The sequence below is a fragment of the Dipodomys spectabilis genome, unplaced genomic scaffold (assembly GCF_019054845.1).
Source record: "Dipodomys spectabilis isolate Male_0828 unplaced genomic scaffold, ASM1905484v1 ptg000178l, whole genome shotgun sequence".
Taxonomy (NCBI): Eukaryota; Metazoa; Chordata; class Mammalia; order Rodentia; family Heteromyidae; genus Dipodomys; species Dipodomys spectabilis.
The window spans coordinates 12,736,639-12,762,914 of record NW_024870855.1 but is presented as its reverse complement, the minus strand read 5'-3'; the positions used below and the strand labels follow the sequence as shown (position 1 = coordinate 12,762,914).

At 47.9% G+C, this 26,276-nt stretch overlaps 1 protein-coding gene across 8 annotated transcripts in view; it reads right to left on the bottom strand.

The window, feature by feature from the left end:
• Pde1c (phosphodiesterase 1C) overlaps positions 1–26,276 on the bottom strand; it is a 253,566-nt gene that overhangs the window by 153,893 nt on the left and 73,397 nt on the right. For 2 of the 8 annotated variants that reach the window (XM_042695108.1, XM_042695110.1), the window contains exon 1: positions 4,550–4,709. The exons of the other annotated variants lie outside the window; for them this stretch is intronic. In XM_042695108.1, the coding sequence (XP_042551042.1) occupies positions 4,550–4,650 (101 nt within the window). In that variant the 5' untranslated portion in view covers positions 4,651–4,709. Of the gene's footprint in view, positions 1–4,549; positions 4,710–26,276 lie in introns of those variants that run through there. 8 annotated transcript variants of the gene reach the window in all.

Below are 26,276 nucleotides of genomic sequence, written 5' to 3'. Positions count from 1 at the left end.
GCCTTGCATGCCTGAGGCCCTGGGTTCGATTCCTCAGCACCACATAAGAAAAAAGCCGGAAGTGGTGCTGTGGCTCAAGTGGTAGAGCGCTAGCCTTGAGCTGAAGAGCTGAGGGACAGCGCCCAGGCCCAGAGTTCAGGCCCCACAACCGGACCCAAAAAAAAATTAAAAAAAAAAAAAGAAGTCACTGTAAGAGCCCAGAAGAAGGGGACACATTGGTCTCCACACAAATGTCAATGGAGGGCTCTGATGCTCCTGTGCATGGGGCATCCATGCCCCCAGTGAGAGGAAGACAGGACCCCAGGACCAGCCAGAGCTGAGCCAGGAGCCCAGCCCTGTGACAGAGCTTACAGAATAGAGTGAGAATCAAAGGCTGTTACTATATTCAGGAGTAGGAAAGCCCAAGCACAGACAAAAACAATAGCTGTCCAGTCTACTAACCATTTACCTGCCTTTGTGCTCATAATGTTGCTTAAATAATGCAAAATTCATCATTTTCACAAAGCATTGCATAAGCATAAAATTTATTCTATTACCTCATAGTTGGGGAAAGTGAAGACCTGAGAGCTTAGATAATTACAATTATGACAATAAATGCCAAGGAATTAATGAAACCAGCCCTCTGGGTCTTGTTTTTAAAAAAAAAAAAAATCAGTAAAGAAACACCTATAGGCCGGCACAGAAAAACTCTTGGTCAGGGCCCAAGGTAGGAGCCATGATCTATTTGCTCAACTCCAAGCAGCCCAAGGCCTCCCCAAGTCATCAGACACCAACTCACGCTGCGCCTCACTAGTGGAAAAGCCATGGTCACAAGGTGATTGGGCATGACTCTTAAAAATTCCATAGCCTCTTAGGAAGAAAAAGAAATATCCCAACAAGCCAGGCATGGTGATGGTCCAGGCCTGTCTTTAATCCCAGCTAATCAGCAGGCTGAAGTAGAATGAGTGCAGCCAGAAGCCAGTCTAAGGAAAGCCTGTTACTCTATCTGAAAAACAAAGTAAAAGCCCAAGAGCTGGGGGAAGGGGGCTGAGCAGTCCATCAGCAGTACACAGCCCCAGTACCAAGAGGGGAACAAAAACAGAAGTGAATAAAAGCAACAGAAACAATCCAACAATCTACAGAACACAACCAAAGCTTTTAGAAAAGTGAGAAATGAGCCTTCTCTGAAAAGAGCAGAGGGCAATGGTGCCCAGGTGACAGGAAAGCTCAGGTGTGCAGACCAAGAGCAACGTGGACCTGTGCATGAATGGAGTCGAGGGCCGTGATGCCAGGGAGTCAGCCTGGGCCTGGGCAGCAGTGAGAAGAACCTCCCTTAGGGACCCTCACTCAGAAAGGCCACACTAGACCTACAGGTTAAACACCCTCAGCTCTGCGGTGTTTGAAGCTCCTATTTCCCATATTCTTTGTATGCTGACAACACAAAGAGTGGCCAGTGCTTTCGAGTTTTTCCTAGTTACTTTCTTTGAGAACCACGTGAAACAGCTCTAGGTTTCAAATCGGTGTTGATAATTTACCATATACTGGGGAATGTTACAGGCACTGAGCATTGATCAGTGAGCTGGACAGAGTCTCCCCCCACCCCACCCCACCCCACAGCTTCTGTTCCAATTGTGGGAGGTAGACAATGTGTATAACAAACAGACTGCAGCCCTCAGAGGTGGAGAAGAGCCCGGGAAAGCTGGGGAGACCCCACCAATGGTTCCTCCACATTCCTTGTGTGTTGTGGATTCCTTCTAGATCACAACCACAGCTGACCTCTTTCTCCTAGTAGACCATATCTCATGAATGCAGAAAAGGGGCCATGGGGAAGGAAAGAGAGAGATTCAGTAAGCATGAAAATGGTACCTAATCCTGAGTCATCGCTTTCCTAGATTTTACTCTACTCCAGTTAGGCTGTTAATAAAGCCTCTAGCTCAGGGCTCAGGTGATAGGTCTCATGGCCCACAGGCTGACTCAAATGGAAATTCATCTTCATTCTACATATTACAAAGTTCACATTAAGAGTATTTTTTTATCACCCGTTAATTGAGTATCTACTATGTCCTGGGCCCTGCTAGGGAGACTAGAGCTCCTGGGGGTTGGGGGAGGTACACCAACAGAATCCATCCTTATGAAACTTACATCCTAATGGTGGAGATTTTTTTTAAAAAATCAACAAAAAGTTCATGAAGGGAGAGACTGACCAATCCAGGACTCACAGGACTTACACACCAGTTGAACTGAAGTGCTGACCATCTGTGGTCACTTATAAAGCCCTGTCCCCAAGGGTACCATGGCAATAAACTACTATGAAAGTTCAGCTGTGGTGCTGGCTCTCTCTAAAAACCGTGAAAATGCAGCTTCCCTTCTCATGCTGCTGTCTGGTGTGAGGCACCAGATCCCATGCAGACCTCCTTCCACGCCCTGGAGTTTCCATTCTGTGGGCTGCTGAAGGCTCATTCCAAGATGCATACATGGGCTCTGTTTTCTAGGGTCTCCAGCAGCTATAACACCACTGCTTTGTTAAAATAAGTAAATGAATCATAAGAGTAGAAGCCCCCACCATGGAGGAAATGTATTCTGATAACATTAGAAAGTGTTACTAAGGTCTCTTGGGGCAGCTGTGAGGGAAAAGGGGGGACAAAAAGAGTCTACCCATGGCTATCATGCTCAAAGACACCAGGTTCTCTTGGATATGGTGGATAGAAGAGACTAGAAAAGCAAACAGTGGCTACATCACGGGACAACGCCTCAAGGAGAGAGGCCTTGCAGATAGGAAGCTGAGAAAGCTACAAGACAGTGAGGTATAAGTGCTAAATGCTTTCTTACCCCATTCTCAACTCAGCTTTGCTGATCTACCCAAATGCTCCCTCTAGTCTAGCTGAGGAGTAAGCTTCATGACATGTCTTTGACTTGTGAAGCAGCCAGAGAGCCAGAAAAGTCCTGTGAGTGTGCTCCTCTGGCCAGGAAGAGGAAGACTCTAGCCTGGATACACCATCCCACATGCCACAGACGCAGGCTTTGTGAACACAAAAAAACCTGTGTGCTGCACAGGGTTATTGGACATCATGCGCAGGACAGTGAACATGAGCTTACCATAAACACAGCTCTCATGAGCTATCAGAGGAGCGTGCTGGCCAGACATGACTTCCAAATAAGTTTACAGCTCCACTAGCAGCAGCCAGACAAGTCAAAAACCAAAATATTTGGCCTGGTTTCTCATGAGAGCCACAGCCCTGCAGCTCACTTGTGTTCCTGGTAGAAAGTCTGTTATAGATCGCACCTTTCTATGGGGACCCCTTAAAGAAGCACATGCTATTTATTGCTTCCCCTGAGAAATGGACAATCCTGTTGGGATAGCTCGGCTTAGTTAGATGGGTTAGATCAGAGCCTCTTTATTTGTTTGGTTTTGCTGTGTGCATGAATATGTGTGTGTGTGTGTGTGTGTGTGAGAGAGAGAGAGAGAGACAGAGAGAGACAGAGAGAGACAGAGAGACAGAGAGACAGGGAGAGAGGGAGAGAGAGAGAGAGAGTTTTCAAAAGCAATCGTGGCAGCAAAACACACAAGGAACTGGTTTTCCCAACTCTGTCCTGGTAAGAACAGAACAACTGCAGAACTTGCGGAGAAAAGCTATTCTTTTAAATAACACTAAATTTCTGGTGCAAATATCTGCCGTTTATGTGGAGAAGTCATGTAAGTGTATTTGGGAGTTGCTCAGTGACCAGAGGGGGAATCGGTGCAGTTTCTAATGAAGGTTGCAGCTGTTCATTGTTTATGAATGTTCTCCGATGTTCATTCTCTCTCTCTCTCTCTCTCTCTCTCTCTCTCTCTCTCTCTCTCTCTCTCTCTCTCTCTCTCTCTCTCACACACACACACACACACACACACACACACACACACCCTAAGCCAGTACCCCAAACCAAACTCAAGCCATCATGGTGACCAAAATTCAGACATCCCTTCCTGTCAGCTAGCACTCCAGCTGCTCCACTCCGGGCCAGCAGCTCAGATAATTGCCTGCATCTCCCATACTGCTAGGAAAACTCCATCACTGCTTCTAACCTCAGCTTTGCCCCAAACAGCCCTTCTTGTAGTAAGCATTTCTCTGCTAGGAAGACTCCTCAGAAAATACCAGATGCTGAATCCTGCTGGAAAGAAGGAAAAGGAGCTTCCAGGGTGATTGAATTAGAACTGTTTGTTAATCCTGAACCATTCCCAAAGTGGATGCAAGAAGCTTTCAAAACAAAACTCTGATTAAAAGTCCCTGATCAAGCTCCCCAAACTTTTCTCCCTGGACAGAACGAGTCAGAAACAGCTCCTTGCTGTAGAGCTAGGACCATGGCTAATCTAAGAGCTGCACCTGACCCCCCCCCTCCCCTCCCCTCAGGACCCTAACAGAAGGACTTGGCCGGCCAGGTGCTGTGCCCAGAGGCAGAGAGCAGTGACTGTAATTAACAGGGCAGATGTGGGTCTTGCAGGGCCAGGTTTAAAGGCGATGCAGGAGCTGGGATGATGGGGGCAAATAGGAGAGCAAGAGGAAAGGGGTCCAGGGGCACGGGGTGCACTTACAGTCCTCGGAGCCGCAGCCAGATCTTCTCTATCTGCTCGGGCTGCAGGTATTTCAGAGAGTTGCTTTCGAATTCTTCGATCTCCTTGGTCGGGGACTCCATCGCGGCCGCTTCTCGCTGGGGTGAGGCGGGAAGAGTTTGACGGTTGGCTCCCAGCCTGGTCAGGGGGGGTCTGGTCCCCGCAGAGCCCTCGGGGCGCCCACGGGGCTCAGAGTGGGCGCGGCTGGAGGTGGATCCCGGCCCCAGGTGCACCCTGGAAGCTGCGGCAGGAAGCGGCCATGGCCCGGCCCAGGGCAGGGGTGGGGACCGCGCGGTGCCCGGGCCGGCCGGGATGGGGACCAGTTTCCAGTACCCAGGGCAGGGATGCCCAGGCTCCGGTGCCCAGGCAGGGGTGAAGACTGCGCTCCTCCGGGCTGGCTCTGATTCTTCCACTAAACAAAGCCGGGAACAGAGCGATGGTGGCCCGCGCACCTCGGGGTTTGGAGAAGGGGCTCGGGTGGGCGTGGAGAGAGGCAGAGGTGTGGATGGGGAGGTGAGCGCGCGGGGTGGGGCGCAGAGCCGAGCCCAGGAGCAGGCGGGGAGGACGCACCCGGACCGCGCCCCAGCTCCGCCCTGAGCCCCCGCCCCTCTCTCCAACGTCACCCCAGTTTTCCCTCACTTACCAGCAGGGCGGACAGGCCAGGGGGCTGACAAGTGAGAAAAAGCGGTGGTCAGCGCGCGGGGTCCGCCGTCCACACCCCACCAGATCCTGGCCTGGCACCCACACTCCGCAGTCCCCAGCCCTGCCACACCGCTTCCGGACCACGAGCCACATACAGAAACCTGGGCTCACCGAGCCCACAAAGAGGAGGCAGTGAACCCCAAAAGGGACGCAGACTAGGGCGCAGCAGCAGCAGCAGTAGCGGCAGCAGCAGCGAGATGCGCGAGTTTCTAGCCAGAGCTTTCCGCTAGGGGGGGAAAAAAGAGCCAGAATTCCAACCCAGGAGGCAGGAGTTCCCATGCCCAGGGTCCCGGCGGCGCTGCTGGGGGGGAGGGAGGGGGCAGAGGTGGGCAGGGTTTCAGTTCCCCAGAGTTGTGCTTGCTTAGGTGATTCCAGAGGTTACTGGCAATGTCAAGACAAGGTATCCCCGGGGAAGGGAGCAGGTATGGAGGTGGAAGGAGGGAAGGGCAGGACAGGAGATCAGAGAGCCAGGGACAAAATCAAAGCCAGGATCAAAACCAGACCACTCGCCTCTGTGCCCAAATTGCCTGGAATCTAACACAGAATTGATTACCACATGCCCTTCCAGGTGGGGAGGTCCCTTCCCGGGCTGCCACCCCCTCCCCAGCCAGCCCCACTGTGGATATGGATACTGAGAGCCAGCCTGCAGCACCTGTGGCCTGCCCGGCATGGTCTCCCAGACAGGCCAGGTGTCTTTGAGCCACACTTCTCAGTATTCTTTCTGTTTCCATCAAATAACTCAGAGCTTGCTTCCCAAAGGAAAGATAAATGTAAAGGTGAGCACTACTTTCCTTCCTTGATCAAGCAAAGTTCCCTTCTTGAGACAATGACAAAAATGCTTAACACAATGGTGGCCAAGTTTGCCAGGCTACTTTAGGTAAGAGGATAAGGATTGTGTAGCCAGCTCCGATCACCCTAACAGAGAAGGCTCCCATAGAAAGTTCTGGTGGACAAGCCTGCCACCCACAGTCAGTCAATGTCAGTCCTTAACACTGCTCTGGAAGCTGTCCATCCTGAGTTCAGGCATTATTGCCAGACATAGATGATATTAAACAACCAATGTGGTCATGCGGAGCTCAATTATGAGAAGAAAGCCAATCACCCACTCAGTGCCAGGGGAACTGAGCAGCAATAGAAGAAATTACTTTGGCAGCTTGCTTGGGGGGGGGGGGGGGGGTGACCAGAGACATACGTGGTTGCATGGTTGCAGACGGGGTGTTTCCTTGGGCTGGCCCATATGGTGCAGCCTGCAGTCCCAATATGAAGGTGCAGCAATGCAATGCAACTAGCACACACATACCACATGCAATTGCAGACTCCCCCTGATCCATGCTTATGTAAGATTCATGTCTCTCCAGAGGGACTCTCACATCCTCTCTACGATAAGAAACTCAAAGCACTAGGGGTTCCCTGCTAGGAAGGGAACAGAACAGAGATGGCCAGACCCTGAGGGAAGGCCCACAATCTCGGCCAGTACAAATGTGTCCCACTCCATGAGGTTCCCTTTTCCATCTCTGCGAAGTAAAGAAACCAAGCAAAACTATTTCCTGTGTCTACTGCTCCCTTAGACTACTCTTGGAGGCCACATGTACGGACCAGAAGAAAATTGGCTGAGGAGAGGTGACTACCACTGAGCACATGTACACATTGCAGTGGTCTCCATGACAACAGGCCTGGGATGGAAGAAAAGGGAATGATACAGGACGAATTCCTAGGTCCTGTCCCAGTGTTGGTGAGGTTTTGATACATCAGAGAGAAGGCACTTTGGGAAGGAAAAAGAATAGCCTTACACTGCAATGAAGCAAATGAGAGAGAGAGAGAGATGGGGGGGGGGGGGGGAAGGGAAAGAGAAAGAGAAAGAGAAACTTGACAAGAGTTTCTAAAAGAACATTTGGCTTCATTTCAGGAAAAGAAAATTTAAATAGTAGAAAGTTGACTTTTAAAAATATAACTTTGACCGGGCACCAGTGGCTCACGCCTGTAATCCTAGCTACTCAGGAGGCTGAGATCTGAGGATCACGGTTCAAAGCCAGCCAGGGCAGGAAAGTCCGTGAGAATCTTATCTCCAATAAACCACTAGAAAACCGGAAGTGGCGCTGTGGCTCAAGCGGTAGAGCACTCGCCCAAGCCCAGAGTTCAAGCCCCACAACCGACCAAAACAAAAAAAATAATAATAACTTTGCTGTATTTCAAGGGAACAATGATTTTTCAAAACTGGAAGAGGCCTGAAAGATAATTTAGTTTGAAGGTTTTAAAGCAATGGAATAGTTTATTTCAAATAACAAATAATTTCAAATATATCTTATAAGCACTTACAATGCATACTTTGGCTTCAGATCCTCAAGTCAGAGCTGCTCTGACTGCATAGAAAGAGGGGTTATCAGGTCCCAGAGACGTTGTCCAGCCCTCTACCCCATTTCTGAGTGCCCAATGCTCCCATTTTAACAGGAAGAAAACTGAGGCCAAAATATCACAGAACAGCCTCTAGGATTCCTTCTTCCTGAACCAGGGTTCTTTCTAACCTAAGTAAAGTTTTCTTCTGTCTATAAAGTACTACTGTTCTCAGCCATGCATGCTTTTATGTTACTGGGGGTTTGTTCTCTCTTTATCCTTTCCAAACAAAGTAAGCTTAAAAGTCACAACACCACAAGCTGTAATTGCTACCAGCATACTGCACAGAAGCAACAAAGCATGGGTGCAAACTGACCTGGAAACAAAAGGTCAAAGAAAGCTATAATACCACATACAACTTTGCATTGGAGATTAATTTCCATTCTAAGTCAGATTCAAGTCAAGACTCTTTAGGAAATCTCACATGGCCAAACACCACTGAATTCTACATACCCATATATACACATGTTCACACATATTATGTATGTGTGTGTGTGTGTGTGTATGTGTGTATGTAAAGACATATATATGCATATATATATATATATATACATATATATATATATATATATATATATATATATATATACCCTCTAATTGATACATAGTAACACAGCCTAAGTACTAGCAAACCTCTAAGCCATCAGCATTGAGAGTAGTGGGCACTCTCTGTTCTTAGAGGAGTTCAAGGGGAAGCTAGACAATTATTTCACAAGAACACAAATTCAAGCCTTTGCAGACATGAAGATGAGTTGATCATTGTAACAACCATCCCTACAAGTGAGCAACAGCTACCATGGTGAGTACCAGCTGAGTCTGGCCAGGTTATTTGGTTCATTTCATCAACAGTTTCAGTTGACACTGATAATTCTTGTCGGGACAAACAACTATCAGTGGCAGAGCAGCTCTCAAACCCAGGCTTTTCCTGGTACCTTACCACCTCCCTACAGGCAAATCAGAAGACCAGTAGGATGGTACAGACTGGAAGGGCCTGGCTGCCCCATGAGCAGAGGGAACCCCAGTAATACAGCAGAAAAATCAGGTCCAGGGTCTAGGTGACATTTGAACTGGATCATGAAGGTAGATGTGTAGAAGCCACTCTCGTGGGAGGTGGATGGAAACAAATGGCCGTAAAGATAACCTAGTATGAAAGGAGGCACAGAAACACGGATGGATTCTAAATGCCTAACTAAGAACACCAGGAGAAAGTGCCAGAAGGCTCAGCCAGCCCTTGTGATCAAGAAGAAGCTTGGGATCTCTCCTGCAGGAGCAGGAAGCCATGGGTGGCTCCAAGAGAAGATGTCAGCCACGTGTTCTTCGTGCATGCAGCCCTGAGCTTGGCATTCAGGGAAGTTCCACCACAGATCCTGCAACAGCCATGAGGAAAAGATGCTAGGTAGCCCTTGGTGGGCCCCAGCCCCCAGATGTGCACATGCTCTCAGCTAAGAAAGATGAAGAGTCGGCGAAAACAGATACAGCCAGAAAAGGCTGAGCACTGTCACCCAGAAACTTACCACTATCCCATCCCAAACACTCACCTTGATCCATGAGGTCAGTGCCTGCCCTTGGTGCCACATGGATACCATCAAGGTGCCTTCTGGGGGGGGGGGGATTCTGGGGGCAACTCAGGGCACTGGAAGCAGTGGCAGGGTGCCTCTCCCACCCCCACCCCTGCATGTGGGCTGACCCCCCCCCCCAGGGCCACATAGCCTTCCCCAACTCATCCCACAATGGTGGTACGGGAGGGGGGGGGACAACTCTGTCCACAGAACCACCTTCACCAGAAAAAGACAAGGAGAGATGGGGGAAACTGGAAGAAAGGACTAACCCTCATCTAAAATAGTGCTCTGAGAAGCCAGCACCACAAATATATCCTGAGAAGGTGACCCAGAGATTCTGGGAAGAGGAGAAAGTGTGGGAAGAGACAGAATGGAATCCCAGCTCATGGGGAGGGGAAGGGGAGCAGCAAGTGTCCAGACCCATCAGCTGCTCTAACAGAAACCCATGCCACCCTTCCAAGGAGATGGCAAAGACGAAGCAAGGACTTAAGACCCTGACTGCCACACCCCTCTCTCTTCTCTGGCGAGGGCCGGGTTAAGCCTACTATGTACTGTGGATCTCTTTCCAGGGTTCAACGTGCTTAAACTGAGAACCATGGCCTGACCTATACCAGCCATGTTTTCATGAGACCCAAAAGCTTACATCAAGACCCAGGTCTCCCCCCCTACCCCACCCCCGCCTGCCCCAGGCTGTCTATGATGTAGGAAACACAACCAAGGTTAGAGAGGAAACACAACCAAGGTTAGAGAGTAAGAGTCATGTCCCCTACATCACTGAACAATGCACTCAGACCAGGAATGGCAGGGGACTGAAACAGGTCCTAGCAGCTCCAATACCACTTCCCCATGAGGAAGTGGAGGAGGCCACTTGAAGAAAATCAGCTTGTTCTCAAGCATAGGCCTGACACTACCTCGGCCCTGACCTTCTCTTTCCCACCAGTGAAGAGAACACAATAGAAAAATGACATCAACAAAAAGACAGAGAAAACCTAGAGAAACAAAGGGAAAAGATAGAAAAACCTTTGGAGTCCCTTGATCCTGCTATATCTGAAGCCAAGCCACCGATATACTTTGAAGTTACATGAAACAAATAAGTACTCCTTCTGCAATGTTTGTTTGTTTGTTTGTTTTTGAACTTTAGGCCAGTTTGAGTCAGGTATCTGTCATTACAGTAGAAGACTCCTGACACACCTTTCCCTATGGAGGATTGTCCCTATGGAGCCTTGAACACTGGAGACTCCTGAATGTCTAGCTCCTTCCCCACCTCCTATCCGTCAGAGCTCATAAAAGGAAACCAGGTAGCCCTGAGGTGGGCAGAGCACTAAGGAGCCATTGTCATTTTGATAAATAGATCCAGGAATAATTTTGTTTCTTGGCAATGCCATATGAAGGTATCACCACACTGCACATGCTAGCCCCTTCGAACAACCCTGAAGCGAGTGGCATATATTTATTATTCATCCTATGATCATAGAGCCGTGGCTTAGAACTGAAGTGCTGCCCTCCTTCTGGCCCACGGGCCCTCAGCTAGCAGCAGCAGAGAGACAGTGGCCTGCATCTTCTCCATTCCTGGCCCTATGGCCGCTCTGCCTCTGCTAGGCCAGCAGAATTAACTTGGCAGAACTAATGAAATTGAAATTTCTGTTCATATAAAACTGCTGATGCTACAGTAAGCCAAGTTCTGACCCAAATGTCCATAAATCAGTGAGTCCCTTCCCACTACATGAAGAACATTTAAATGTGGAGAACCACTGCCCCAGGCCTGGTTCTAAACAGCTTTTGGGAGTGGATGAAAGAAGGAAGACCAGAGGCCCTGCCCTTCCCGTACTCTCAACCCAGGCTCCAGCAGCAACGGCTCCACGTCCCACTAAGATTTGTGTTCTGCCAGGCATGAATGCTCACACCTGTAATCCTAGCTGCTCAGGAGGCTTAGGCTTCCTCCAGAGGCAGAGGGAGGTCAAGTCCAAGTGTCCAGAAGGAAGAGACAAAAGCTGGGCCTCAGAATGGTGTCTCATGGCTGCTGCCTTTGTTTTGAAGCTTCCCTGAGTGGCTCTGATTCTGTGGGGAGAATTGCGCAGCTTTCTGATGGAGGAGGAGGAGGAGGAGAGGGATGCAGTTTGGGCAGCCCTGGTGAATCTACCCAGGTGGTCAAGGATGGCTTCCATGAGCAGGAGACACCCGAACCCAGACTTGCACAAAGAGTGGTCCAGGGAACAAGTAGAAGAAAGAAGGAAGAGCAGGCACCATGATCCTAAAGCAGGAAGGGGCATGATAGTGGTGGCTGTGAGGAGCAGGTGAGAGCCCAGGGTGAGGGAGGTGGACACAGGGGCACCGATGCAGGCAGGGACACAGGTGAGCACAGGGGTACAAGTGAGGGCTGGAGGCATAGATGTGAGCGAAGGAGGGCTTCACTGCCAATGGAGGTCAGGATCCACTGTGCTGTGCTATCCCCGGCTGCAGAGGTCACGGGGCCCAGTCCCACACTGGGCACTCCTCAGAAGACTATGAAATGTATCTGATTTAAGATCCCAGGGTTAAACACTGGCACATAGAAGCCAAGAGCACAGAAGAGGTGAGGAAACAAATGAACCTTCAACTAGACTTGAACCAACAGATGTAGGTCTTCAGGAAGAGGCTACATAGACACTGCCCAGGGAAGCTCTCGGGGTTCAGAGGGTTAGCTTCCAAGTTTCCGGTGGAGAACGTGCTTTCCGGCACCTTCCAGAGTAGTGAAATGCAGCTTTCTGTTTGGTTCAGTGCACAAGGCACCGAGAGATTGTAACCACTGCTGACAGCATTTTCAAAATTGTCCTTGGGGACCTCTGGAGTGTCCGCCTGGCCCCTGTGATTCCCAGAAGGGCATGAAATTTGAAGATCCAAGAGGATAAAAGACTAAAATGTCATGAATCCCTCCCACCTGCATGCTTTCCTAATCCTTGCTAGTAAATCAGGACCAGGTCACCTTGAATGTGTCCATGATCCTTGGTGCCCACACACAGCTAGAGCCGGCAGAGTCAGGATTTCTACTTCTAAGGCCTAACAGACTCTTCCAAGCCTGATGTGAGGTTTGTATGGAAAATAGAAAACTAGACCCAATGGTTTTTTCCAGTCCTGGAGTTTGAATGAACTCAGGGCCAAGGCACTGTCCCTGAGCCTCCTTTGCTCAAGGCTAGTGTTCTACCACTTGAGCCACACCTCCACTTCTGGATTTTTTCTGAGTAGTTTATTGGAGATGAGAGTCTCAGGGAAGCCGGGCGCTGGTGGCTCAGCCTGTAATCCTAGCTACTCAGGAGGCTGAGATCTGAGGATCACGGTTCAAAGCCAGCCCACCCAGGAAAGTCTGCGAGACTCTTATCTCCAATAAAAACCACCAGAAAACCAAAAGTGGTGCTGTGACTCAAGTGGTAGAGCACTTGCCTTGAGCTGAAGAGTTCAAAAAAAAAAAAAGTCTCAGGGATTTTCATGCCTGGGCTGGCTTTGAACCACAATCCTCAGAATTTAGCTTCCTAAGTAGATTATAGGTGAGCGCCACTTGCTCCAATCCTGGCTAAGGGCTCTCAAACTGCCTAAAGTCCTCCAGAACCATCCTGGAACTGGGAGGGGGGAGAGAAAGGTGTCTCTCATCCCAGGTGGCTGGCACACAGACACAGCCTTGGGTTAGATGTACAGGGAGAAAGAAAAAAAAAAATCTCAGGAAGATTTTTTTGTGACTCAGGAAGTACTTAGTGCCTCTATAGCACTGAAGAAGGCATTGAGTCCTGGAAAAGAGCCTTGGCCGGGCCAAGTTATGTCCTGTCCGCATTCATTGTTCTCTCAGAATGGACAAAACAAATAGAGCTTTGGGATCAACCAGTCTCTAATACTTCCCTTCCCTCCACCTGGCACAAAGAACATTCCTGCCACATCCAACCCCACCCATTCAAATAGCACAGAGAAAGTCCCTTACATATCTTACATGGGACTCATCAGTTCCATTGGCATCTGAGGACATCTACTGATAATTAGATATTTCTACCAGTGTCCTTCCCACCATTCTGCCAGACCAATACTAAGTGATACAGGAGGCTCTTACCCTTCTCTGGGGACTTGTGGCCCTGTGTCCTATTCACTAATCAATGAATTAATCTGTCTCTGTCACAACACTGGGATTAGCAAGTGAGAGAGGAACCTTTAAGGACTGATCTCTGCACATTTCATAGCAAGATTTAAACTATGAGAGTCTGTTGACAACGGGCTACACCATTGACTACATGTGATCTCAGAGGCTTATTTGATCACTGGGGCTTTTCGAAATTCTCATCTGGTTTATAGAAAATGTGTTTATGTCCGAATATTGGCCAGGAGATTCATAGCATTCAGTTTGTGATAGATTCGATTAGCAATTCAGAGTTAATCTGCCTTCTACCATTACTAACTTAGTCCTGAAAAACATTACTAATAAATGCATTGTCAAAAAGGACTGTAAACAGAACACAAAGGAGGGAAGGAAAAATCATTCCTAAAACACTTGCCAAGTATCACAAACATAAGGACTTGTAGCGACTGAACTCTCACTCTGTCTCTCTCTCAAATCTGTCCATCCCTATCTGTCTGTCTGTCTCTGTCACTGTTTGTCTCTATCTGTGTGTGTGTGTCTGTGTGTATCTGTCTATCTCTGTCACACTTTGTCTCTCTCTGTCTCTGTCTGTCTGTCTCTCTGTCTCTGTCTGCCTCTCTCTCTCTCTCTCTCTCTCTCTCTCGCTCTTGCTCTTGCTCTCACTCTAAAATCCAGCAGAAGAACAGTATCCCCACTTCAGTGAAGAGCTCCTATTTCTCCCAGCTGCTAATAACTGTAGCACAGATCCATACCTCTCCAACTGGACTAGCTTTTGAGGCCGGGTGCTCCAGAGCTCCCTCCACCAAGGCTGCGATGTGCTGGGTGTTTGTACACACAGGAAAATCCCTGTCTGCACTGCAGCCCTGACCTCACCCCAGCAGAGCTCCCTTACTGGCCCACTGGCATTTAATGACCTGTGAAATGGTGTACAGAAGCTGTGGGAGGAGAGGCCGAGAGGAGAAAACAGGGCAGAGGAGCTGTGGCTTGCGCTTTTCACCTTTGAAGGAAAGCACCATTTTGGAGCAGATCACAGACAGGCTTGCCTCCAGGGACACAAAAGGAGGGGAAGACCTTTTCTGCCGACATAATGCATAGAGACCCATGCTGACATGCTTCTCGGCTATCTGGATAACTGAGCAGGGTCAAATTCAGCTCTAAAAGGCCACTTGTGGACAGAGACTGTGGAAAGGACTGGTTTAACCTGGGTGGGCCAGAGAGTGCATTCCAGCCCAATCTGTCCCCACGCATTAACACTGCTTCTGGTACTAGTGCAGGCAGTGACAGACATGGCCAATGTACACCATGTGTGTCCCCCTGGCCACCAGCAGACATCCTGTGGAGCCCTCATGTGGTACCTCCAGCTACCAACTCATGCCTACAGGGCAAGGAGCAGCACTGGGTTGGAGCCAGAGCCTGTCGCTGGCATGCACAGGATGCATCTGTCTGTCAGATGCTGAATCTGAGCATCCCACCAGTCAAGCTCTGTAGCCATGGTGGCTTCCAAACCAAAGGAGCCAAAGCCACGATGGCTGGCATCAACACGACAAACTGGAGAGGACCCTGCAGCTCTCCTGAGGGCCACCATCCCAGTCACCGGTCTGCAGGCCTCAAAGACTCTCAGAATGCCACTATGAGGGTGCCAAGGACCACCCCAGGGAGTCCTCATAGCAGAATTTCCCCAGAGGTGACCCTGTTGTGTGGGAGGTTCAAATGACAAAAGCCCGGCATGCTGGCAGAGCTGGGCATGGGAACGCAAAGCCTGGATAGACAAAGCCTGTAGATCTTTAACCCAGAGGAGCCCTTAAACACCACAGTTTCTTATATTGATCTCAACAGCATCTGTTCCTTCCTCTGCTAAAGGGCCGTGGAGTCTGCAGTAACACATGGACCCCTACGTATTTTCATGCTTGCTTCATTACAGCAGGACAGAATCATTTCCCTTCCTGTTTCCTTGCCTTTCAACTGCCTCCCATTCGTAGTTTTCCTCTCTTGCAGATGCAAGAAGTACAAGAAATGAAGACAGAACATTTTCCTAGGATGGGATATGGAAATGAGGACAGAATAGAGGAGCTGGATCAGATGCTAAGAGCTGAAAAGAACGGTCGTCTCCTTGCTGATCACAAAAAGAAAATAAAGATAAGGGCACCTGAACAACTCTGAAGTTACCGCCAGCCAAGATGGCCTTTCCACAGACCTTCCAAGTCGAGATCCAGAATTACAGAATTATACTCAGTACTTGAGGGGACTCTGTGCTCTCCTCTCCTCCCCCTCCCCCACCACCCCCTGCATGGGCTCTGGGCTGCCACAGATTAAGAAAGCATTCCCAACACCTGTGCCTGCACTTGTGGACCCCATCATCCACCCTGGCCTACTCCATGGTGGCAAATTCCAGGGACTCAGATGGCCTTGGCATGCACAGACTTGCCTCTGACCACACAGGAAGCTGAAGGACTCTGCTCTACTACCAATCAAAGACCATTTTCCACTAATGATCATGTTCACATTTCCATTTCAAAACTTTTTCTTTCAGGAAGCTTGAACCTGTACACCAACAGTGGTGGTGTGGAAATGTTTAAGGGTTGATGGAATTGGATGAAAGCTCTGGACTGAGTATGCTTGGATAGGCAAGGGATCTGTATCTTGGATCCAGGAAAGAGGAGACACAGCCACTTCTTCACGCGCGCACACTTCACACATGCAACTCTAGCAGGCTTTTCTTAGCACAAAGAGAAAAATTACACAAACTGAAAGAAGATAACTTGCAAAGAGCACATTGGAATTCTTCAAAAGGGGCACTGTGCTTAATGAACATCAAATGAACACCAGCTTCTCTGCAGGGTGAGGTATATACATTCGTAAGTTTAAATTATAATGTAAGAATGTAAACTGTAATCGCTATTGTAATTATTAACACATATTAATTCTACAGATTAATGGGTTTCACTGTGACACTTGCGTACATACGTATATGTGTTTGATCTACCCACTCTCATCCTCTCTCCCCCCCTCCCACCACTCCCCTTCCTAATGATCCCTCTTTTACTTTCCCGTCATCTCTCTCCTTTTACTTGTCTTTCTGAGCCCACTTATTTTGCTTAATATGCTATCCTCCAATTCTCATAATTTCATTCAATTTTTATGGCTGAGTAATATGTTCCTGTGTGTGTGTATGTGTGTGTATGTGTCTGTCTGTCTGTCTTTCTGTATCTGTGTCTGTGTCCATTTCTTGGCTATTGTGAACAGTTCTACAATAAAATATGCACCTCTAAAGTATGCTGTCTTGATTTTCTTCATGTAAACATGGGGAGTGATATGACAGGGCAGCCATTCTACTGTTGGTTGGTTTTTGGTTGGTTTTTTTTAGGAACCTCCATACTGATTTCCATGGTGGCTGCCCATCCACCATATGTGAGTGCCCCCCTTCTCCCTTCCTTCATCCCTGGAAACACTGGCTTTTACTCAGAGTAGAAAGGAGGGACAAGGACTTGCTGTAATGTCCTGAACAGAGTGGAGACATTGCCTGATGACTCCCATTTGATGATGACACCAAGGCCACTGCTTTGGGAACTGACCCTGGTAGGGATGGGGGCAGGATGGAAGGCCAGGTGGGAGGATATATCCTATTAGCCAGGCAGAGCCGCAGAGGCTGGGCAGGGGCAGAACCTCTGGCAAAGGACAGGAGTGTATGTGGCTGTGTGAGGGAAGACCAGAGGAAGGGCGGGCTAGAACTCTGGCCAGGGATTCCAGACAATGTGTGCTCTGGCTCCCCCCTGCATTGAAGGGGCCTTGGAAGCTTGCTGCCAGCCTCACCACACCCCCAAACCACGTGAGGAGTGGCACTGTATGGCACTACCCACATGGTACCATGTCTAAAGGCCTTTCCTGTCTGAGCCAGCATCCTAGGCCAGGGGCAAGTGGGGGGGGGAACAGGGGGGTAGTTGGGGGGAATGAAACAGCTCCTCAGTGTGTTTTTCATCTGATTTCACTGTGGTAAAGCAAGCTTGGGATGTGTTCTCTTTGTCCTGCCCTGACCTTGTGGCTAAAACTGAGGGATATCTTCTTCTGCTCTGCTGCCTGTCAGTTACCTAGACCATCCTGCTAGCCACTAAGTGCTGTGGCTTTCTAAAGTGGAAGCTCCAGATGACCAAATCTGACATCAAGAGCAAAAGGCCACAAACAACATAGACAAATTCCTGGTTAGCACAGACTGTTAGGCAAATGTCAAGCCATCAGCTCTGAACACAATCAAGTGTAAACCTGGGGTGCCCTGCCAACGCCTTCTGTTTGGCCAGGGAGGCAGTACTCAGAGGCTGAGCAGGCAGTAAGGCTCAACTTACTTGCTCTGAAGTGTTGCTTTGACATATGCTTTAGCATTTAAAAATGGAAAAACAAAAGAACTCTAAGATGGCAGAAAACAATAATCTCGTAAGGAAAGTAATTGCATATCGGCAGGATGCTAAGGGAACTCACTTCCTAGGCAGGTACTTTATCATTTGAGCAGCACCTCAGCCCTTTTGCTCTGGTTACTTTTTAGATAGGACCTCACTTTTTGCCCATGCCAGCCTAGACAGTGATCCCCTATTTGGATGGAGAACCACCGTACTTGGACAATAGCTACATGCATCACACCAATTTTTTTTTCCCATTAAGTAAAAATTTCATGACCATGATCTTGTTTTGTCAGCCATGTGGCTTGAACTCAGGGCCTGGACACTGTTCCCAAGCTCTTCTGTTCAAGGCTAGGGGTCTGCCACTTTGAGCCACAGAGCACTTCTGATTTTCTGGTAGTTAATTGGAAATTAAGAGTCTCAGAGACTTTCCTGCCCAAGCTGGCTTTGAACCACACTCCTCAGATCTCAGCCTTCTCATTAGCTGAGATTACAGGCATGAGCCACTAGCACCTGGCTGATTTCATGGTCTTAAGTAAGGATTTCATGATCTTTTTGCCTAAGCTGGCCTCCACCCTCAATTCTCCAACTAATATTACAGGCATGAGCCTTTGGAACCCAACCCATGTTGTGTTTTTTAAAAAACATTATTCTACTAAATCTACCTGACACCATAAAAAACAGCATTCTTTTCTTTTCTTTCTTTTTTATTTCTTTTACTTTTGCCAGTCCTGGAGTTGAACTCAGGGCCTGGTCACTGTCCCCTCGCCTCTTTGTGCTCAAGGCTAGCACTCTACCACTTGAGCCACAGTATCACTTCTGGCTTTTTCTGAGTAGTTTATTAGAGATGAGAGTCTCATGGACTTTTCTGCACAGGCTGGCTTCAAGCTCTGATCCTCAGATCTCAGCCTCCTGAGTAGCTAGGATTACAGGCATGAGCCACTGGCATCTAGCTTCTCATTCTTTCAAGCAGTTTTCCCAGTAATATCTGCAAGTTGGAGCAGGTGTCATCTGACCTCCAAGTATAGTTGCCACCCCAGTTGCCTTTAGAATGTCCAAGTAACCTGCCTGCCCTGTTCTGAGTGTGTTGCTGAAATTTTCATTCTAAATGCAAGAAAGTCTTGGCCAAATGAGGACAAAATGGTCACCTTTGCTGCTTCTTAAAAACTGGAGGAAGCAGAACTGTGGCTCAAGTGATAAAGCACCAGCCTTAAGCTGAAGAGCTAAGGGAGAATGCCCCAGTATAAGGACAAAAATCAAAATCTGCGCCTCCTCCTCCTTCTCTTCCTCTGACAGGAATGTGCCCCTCTGCTGTCCTCTCTTGCCAGTGTGCCATGGCAGTGGTATGCTGGTAAATGCTTAAGCACCACCTCTGGACTGGAGATCTAGACCAAAGCCCTGGTTTGCAGTGTTTGCTGATTCCTAGGGTATAAATGCATCCACTAGCACCAGTTCCCAGCTCCAGACCTGATAGACACATCACCCAGCACAGAGCCCAGCAAGCTTGCTGACACGCAGCTCAGGAGCATTCCCCCACACCACACAGCACAAAGGCCTTGTCCAGAGCTCCTCCATCCTCCCCTCCCCAAGTTTCCAAAGATTACAAACCAGGATACAGAAAAGCCATCTGCACCACTATGTTCACTGCAGCGCTATTCACCATAGCCAACGTATAGAATCAATCCAGATGTCCCTCCATGGATGAATGGATCAAGAAAATGTGATACACACACACACACACACACACACACACACACACACACACACACACACACACACACACACATACACACATACAAAATAACATTTTAGAGCTGGGTGCCAGTGGCTCACGCCTGTAATCCTACCTACTCATGAGGCTGAGATCTGAGGATCGAGGTTCAAAGCCAGCCAAGGCAGGAAAATCTGTGAGACTCTTATCTCCAATAAACCACCAGAAAAAAAAAAAAAACAGAAGTGGCGCTGTGGCTCAAGCGGTAGAGCGCTCACCTTGAGCTGAAGAGCGCAGGGACAGTGCCCAGGCCCAGAGTTCAAGCCCCACGACCGACAAAAATAAATAACATTTTACTCGGCCATTAGAAAGAATAATACTGTACCTTTTATAAAGAAATAGAAGGACCTGGAGGAAAAAAATCATGTTATCTCTTCTATGTAGAGGCTAGAATTAATATGTAAATATATAAATATACAGAGTGGAATCCAAGTGTACACAAATGTACTAATGAAAATATAGTAGAGCGGGGGAGAATTTAGATGACATAATTCCTTAGTAAGGCTAGAAATAAGCACTCAAAGGTGGAGTAGGCTCAAAGGGAGGGGAGTGAAGATGAATGAAGAGAGGGGAGGGGGTGAAGATGAGGAAGATGAGAAGAGAGGAAGAGGGGAAATGCAGTCGTAAGATTCAATGCATATCCTACCAAATTAGGAAAATTGACGGGAGGGGTAGGGTTGGGGGGCTGGGGAAGAACGATGAAAGAGTGACACTGATCAAGATTCATTGTGTTTGTATGTTGCTTTGTTGAATGGCGACTCCTTTGTACTTACAAATAAAAATTAAATTACATTTTAAAAAAAGAACAGGAGGGGCTGGGAAGGTGGCTCAGTGGTAGAGTGCTTGCCTTGCATGCATGAGGCCCTGGGTTCCATTCCTCAGCACCACATAAGCAGAAAAAGCCAGAAGTGGCGCTGTGGCTCAAGTGGTAGAGCGCTAGCCTTGAGCTGAAGAGCTGAGGGACAGCGCCCAGGCCCAGAGTTCAGGCCCCACGACCGGACCCAAAAAAAGAAAGAACAGGAAGGAAGTACAGAATGCTGTGCTGGATGTCGTGGAGGGTGTGTGGATTTGACTACTTGGAGCCAAGCAATTTCCTCTTCTATTGCTAAGAAATGTGTGTCCATTTCAGGGCAACCAAGAAACCTGTGGAGGAGGGGAAGGTGTTGCTATGAATTAGATGAGGAAATTGCCTCCGAGGAGACTGCTAACAGGACAATCCAATGCAGTCCTGCATGGCAGGTATCTCTAGTCATGTTGTCTAAGAACCCACCACAGGCACCACCACCACCACCATAGAGGCCCCCAAGGTCCTGTCCACAGTGTGTGACCACGGGTGGCGGCCTGGAGTCTACAGAGGCTCCCTGATCGGCCATCTCTGTCCCGCCTCCATCTTCCCACCAACCTAGGTTCATCTCCCACCCCTTGTCACCAGCCTGCCAACCTTGCCTGACCTCCAGCTATACTGCGTGGAGTTACAGGAGTAAGGAACCTGCTCTCTGTCAAAGGCCCTTTAGATATTTATAGCTTCCTCAAGAGCCATAGAAATTATCACTAAGGGCAGGCAGCCACAGGCAGTTGACAAGAAGCTTGTGAGACCCATGTGTACCAAATGGCCCTGGCTTCCCTGCAGCCTGGCGCCTACCCCTTACTCAGGCCCTGGTGACCCATCATGGTAGGCTGCATAGAATTCCTGATCAGGATTCTACGAACAGACATTGCTCATGTGAAGAGGGTGACTCAGCTGGGCCGCATCTGAGAGCTTGCACCTGGAGCTTGGTGCATTATCATTAACCTCCAAAACACAACTCATGGGGGATCGCGGGCATCCCCATCTTCAGTGAACATCCTGGCCACAGCTGCTGTAACTCAGGAGCCAGCTCCACATAGCTGCCTGAGCTCTGTCAGAGAGCAGGCCAAGTGCTTTCAAGGGAAGGGACAATGTATTCCAAAGCCCACATCTGAGGACGCTAGGAGATAAAGGCAGAGGGATACCAGAAAATGGCAAAACATGCACAAAATGAAACTTTGGTGCCTTAGTGGCAGGTCCACAGAGAGCATAAAGCATTGCCAAAATAGGCCTCAAATCCCTCCTGCCATGTTCTCGATTCTCATCGTGGTAGAATGAACCCAGGCATAGGAATTCAATACACCTAAGATTAGATATGCCTCACATCTTGCCTCTCAAAGCTAAACTGGCTCTAAACTGGTCTTGAAGGACTAATTTGAGAATTGAATAAGATAATAAACACCATCACATGATAACACACAATCGACTCATGCCTTGAAATACTGTTATCCTGTGCTGTGGAAAATATCCCAGTCTGTCTTATGCCCATAATCTAGGTCCTAGCTACAAAGAGGATGGTTGTAGTCCAAGCTCTGGTATTGGTCCTAGTCCAGGATTGATTTGTATAAGGAGAACACAAGAAGAGAGAGGGAGGAGGGAGGAAGGAAGAGAGAAAAGAGAGACAGACAGACTGACAGAGACAGACAGAGATAGAGACAGAGACAGACAGAGACAAAGAAGGATAGACGTGGCCTAATCCACCCTGCCTAATCCTCTATCCTGTTACTCCTAACTGTTAGAGGTACAGCCATTCTCACTTTCTCCAGAGTACCACATGCCTTTGCAGCATAGAAGTTCCTTCCTGCCTCCCCCTCCTAACCCTCCTCCTGTGCTCACTCTGACTTTTCCTGTAACTTGACTCAACCCAACTGGTCTCTGACCTTCAACCCCACACTGTCATCACCACAACATGCACATGAAGCGGCTGTACAGCCTTCCACTTGCCACACCTCACTGTGGACTACCTGCACGTGCACAGTTGTGTGTGTAATGTGCCGTGTGCACTGCTGGTAACAGATCTACAAAGCTCCTGATTTTCCTAGCAAGAAAGGGGAAGGAGGAGAGAGGGAGGAAGGCAGGAGGCGAGGAGGGTGGGAGGGAAGTCAGCATATCTATTTGTCCCATCAAACCTCAGGCTGTTTCCCCACACTGCTCCTGGGAAGGATTTCTTATGTGCAGAAATAAGTGGTATACATTCTGTTGTGTCTGATAGGAAAATGAACGCAGTGGCCCATCAGTCACCAATGTCATAACTTAAGCTGCTGTCTGCTATCCCCTGAATTTCACCCACGTGGTGGGGGGTGTGGGGGTGGGGGCAGGCCCTGGGCCACCAGCCTCTCTTGTGTTATGGGAAAATGAGAAGATGATGTTTTACTTCAGCTTTTCAGAAAATCACCTAAACACTCAGTACCTGTGCTTGGAGATCAGACTTTACTTCCCCTCAGTCTAATCTGACTCATCTGAAACCTGCTTGCTTTCCAGAAGATGCAGGCTGGGCTCAACACCAACTAGAACCTGAGGCGATGCGTGCATGTGCACACAGATGTGTCGACATGTGTGGACACACATGCATTCATATGTGTGTACATACACCTGTATGCATGCCAATACACCCGTACACATGTACATTAATGCACATGTGTTCCTACATCTGACTCCGTCTTTGCTATCCCTACCTTCCTCCCTACCTGGGGCCAGACTTGGAAGGAAAACTCAAATTCTACCAGAACTTGACCAAAAGTGCTACAGAGAAAAACCATGCCCTAAGAGGTGACTCACATCTGAGGCCCAGCCCCGGGTTCTGACCGGTGAAATCCTCTCATGGCCTGATCAGCAGCCAGGACCATGCTTCAGTCACATACAATGTGGCTTCTCACCTCAAGGTCCCGGGAGGGTGGAAAATCAAGGCAAGTCACCTTACCCTCTAAATGCGGTGGAGGTTTTTCCTTCTTTTATGAACATTCTTTGGGGAAAATGATGACAAAAGGAGGTTAACCTTTGTCTCAAACACAGATGTGAAGTTGTTCCACCATGTAGAGAACTCCTCCTCCCACTAGGGGTCCTGGGGAGGAGTAACAAGACACTCAAGACCTGGATCTTGGCTGAGGCCATTGGAAGTTGTTGAGTATTTAGAGTTCTAGACTCTTCCACACAATGCTCTAAAACCCGAGACTATTGCACACCCTAAAGCATTAGGACAGGAAGATCCTTCTCCATCACCTTATCCATGGCCTCAAATCACATTGGTTAGGCACCTCCTCTGTCCTGCTTAACCTGGAACACGGATCCATGATGGTACCTCAGAAACGAGACCTCTATTCTTCTTTATCATCTCTGTGGTCTATGGAAGAGCTGCTAGACATATGTGAGTTCAAATTCCTATCCTTCCACGTGACTACAAGCCCTTTCAACATGCAGTTTTCCTCTTCAGTAGAGCAGAGCACCACCACCACCCTCCAAGGATCATTAGTAGAATGAGATTGTAAACCTACATAAAGCAGCCTCTACAGGCCACATGAAACCACGTCCTGTTCAATAAGATGACACTCAGGTGGATTCGAAAATGCAGGAGAATCCCCTGAGCTTTCGAAGGCACAGGCCCAATTGTGTGGGTAAGGACAAGCAAGTCCACCAGGGTTTTACCCCCCAGATCTCTCACCCAAAACTCCACAAGAATAAAAAACAGACAACTAGATGTGGACACATCAAAAGGCACCAGAGCCCCAAGGATCCTCAGGAACAAAAGAGAAAGAAGCAGGGAGTAAGTGTGAGTTGTCCTGCTAGGGAAGGGAGGGCATGATGTAGATGTGGCACCACTGTGAGCGAGAAGGGAGTAAGTATGTGCATCACCCTCAAGAGACCCAAGGCTGGAGGAGCTCAGCACTGTGGAGGTCAGGGGTAAGGATGGAGCTGAGGAGTCTTAGATTCTTCTCTTTGAGACACTGAGGCATTCCAGAGAAAATGCCATCATGTACCTGTCTAATAAGAGACCTGCTAAAATGCTGCCCTATGCACTATGAGAAAGACTACCCACACAGCCATTAGCTTTTAATGCTCCTGAATATAATGATGGATAGACAATGAGTATCACGTATTTGAGAAAAGCATTCAGCATGATCAAAGTCCAAAGCAAAAGGAAAATAAGAACCTGGGAAGAAAAATAAATCAACGCAATGCAATGCAATGTAGAGGAAAAAACTTTCAGAGAAATACAATAATGTCTACAGAGATAAGAGAAAATATTGCTGAAACAAAATAATAATATTAAAGTGAAGTGAAAACTAGTTAGAATAAAAGAGCTATTAGACAAAATAAAAAAGGGTATTGATAAGGTTTTAAAAAAATCCAATAAAACAAAAATCAAAAGACAGACAGCGAAAACTAACACAAAGGGTTATTCAAGATGAGAGAACAATCTGGAATATGTAATCTGACTAAGAGAGCTCCAGATAGAGCAAAGATAATATGGAAAGGAAGAAGTTCTAGAGGAACAATACAGTAGCACTTCCCAAATGGGGATAGGAAGTCCCAGATGACAAGGCACTTGATGTGTGCACATACACACACACACACACACACACACACACACACACACACACACACACACACACCTCTGCCAGGTCACCAATATAGAATTTAAGAAAACCAGAGGAAGGAAGACACACTAAAAAGATGATTCTGGGTTGAGGAGAGAGAAGTAACGATTCACCAAAAAACCACAATGAGAAAGCACCATCATTCTCAATTGTTACATAGGAAACTTGAAGACAATAAAACCTCGCCTTACTCCTTTCTGAGAAAAATATAAAGAACACACTAACCCTGGGGTTAGCCCCAGGATTGCCCCATCTAGAGCTAGAGCTTCTACTGTCAGTTCTGAATACTGATGGTGAACCTAAGAAAGCTGAATCTACATTAGATGTAGACTGTATCTACATTATATGTCATTCTATTCAACGTACATTATGTAAAATATGAACTACTGAAGTTGAGGATAGGGATGGAAGGGGGGAATGGAGGAGAGTGAAGCAAGAGGTGACATCGTACTTATATAACCTGACTTACAGAATTGTAACTTCGCTATACAACTACTTAATAATAAAGTACAAGAAAAGCAAGAAAACTGACTCTTTAGCAGACAAGAAGCCAGTGGAACAGATCTAACATTGGGAAAACGAGGGGAGCTCCCCACATACATGTTACTTTAACAAAAGTGATGAGTCAAAATAAAAGGACAAAAACCTAACTGTGACTCATGCAGAAGACCCAAGCACACCTGTTCAAAGCCCCGCATGTACCACAAACAAGAGGGCAGGAGACGATGGGGAAGGCATCTATCCCCTCTTCTTTCTCCTAAGCATCTATGAAAAGGGATATAAGTGAGGTTTCTTCTCTTTTCTTTTTAAGACTTTTTTCCATATATATTTTTTATTGTAAAAATACTATACAGAGGGGTTACAGTTACATGAGTAAGGTAATGGGTATATTTCCTATCGAGCATTGTTACCTCATCCTTTGTTTTTCCCCTACCATCCCTTCCCTCCCCACCTCCCCAATTCCTTCCCCCCACCCAGCCAAGTTGTACAGTTCATTTGCAATACAGTGTCTTGTACATCTCATTGTTACAATGGGTCAACCTGAAACCTTATTTCAGCATTTTGTTATTTCCCTTCCTCTCCCCAAATTAGAAAAATGTATATACAAGATGCAGGGCACCAGAATCAAATACAGTGAAAACGGCTTATACCATGGCTGACAAAGGCAAAAACAACACAAGGCTATATAAGAGCAGCTCTGTTTGGATCCCAGGGACAAGAGATGAACAGTAACTAACTTAGAATATCTGAATGCAATGTCTCCCAGAGACTCCAGGATTGGCAGCACCCAAGGCTGAAAAGAGGAAATGGGCAAAAATCTGAGTGAGAATTCTACCCCAAGATGCCCAGCCCAGCAGCA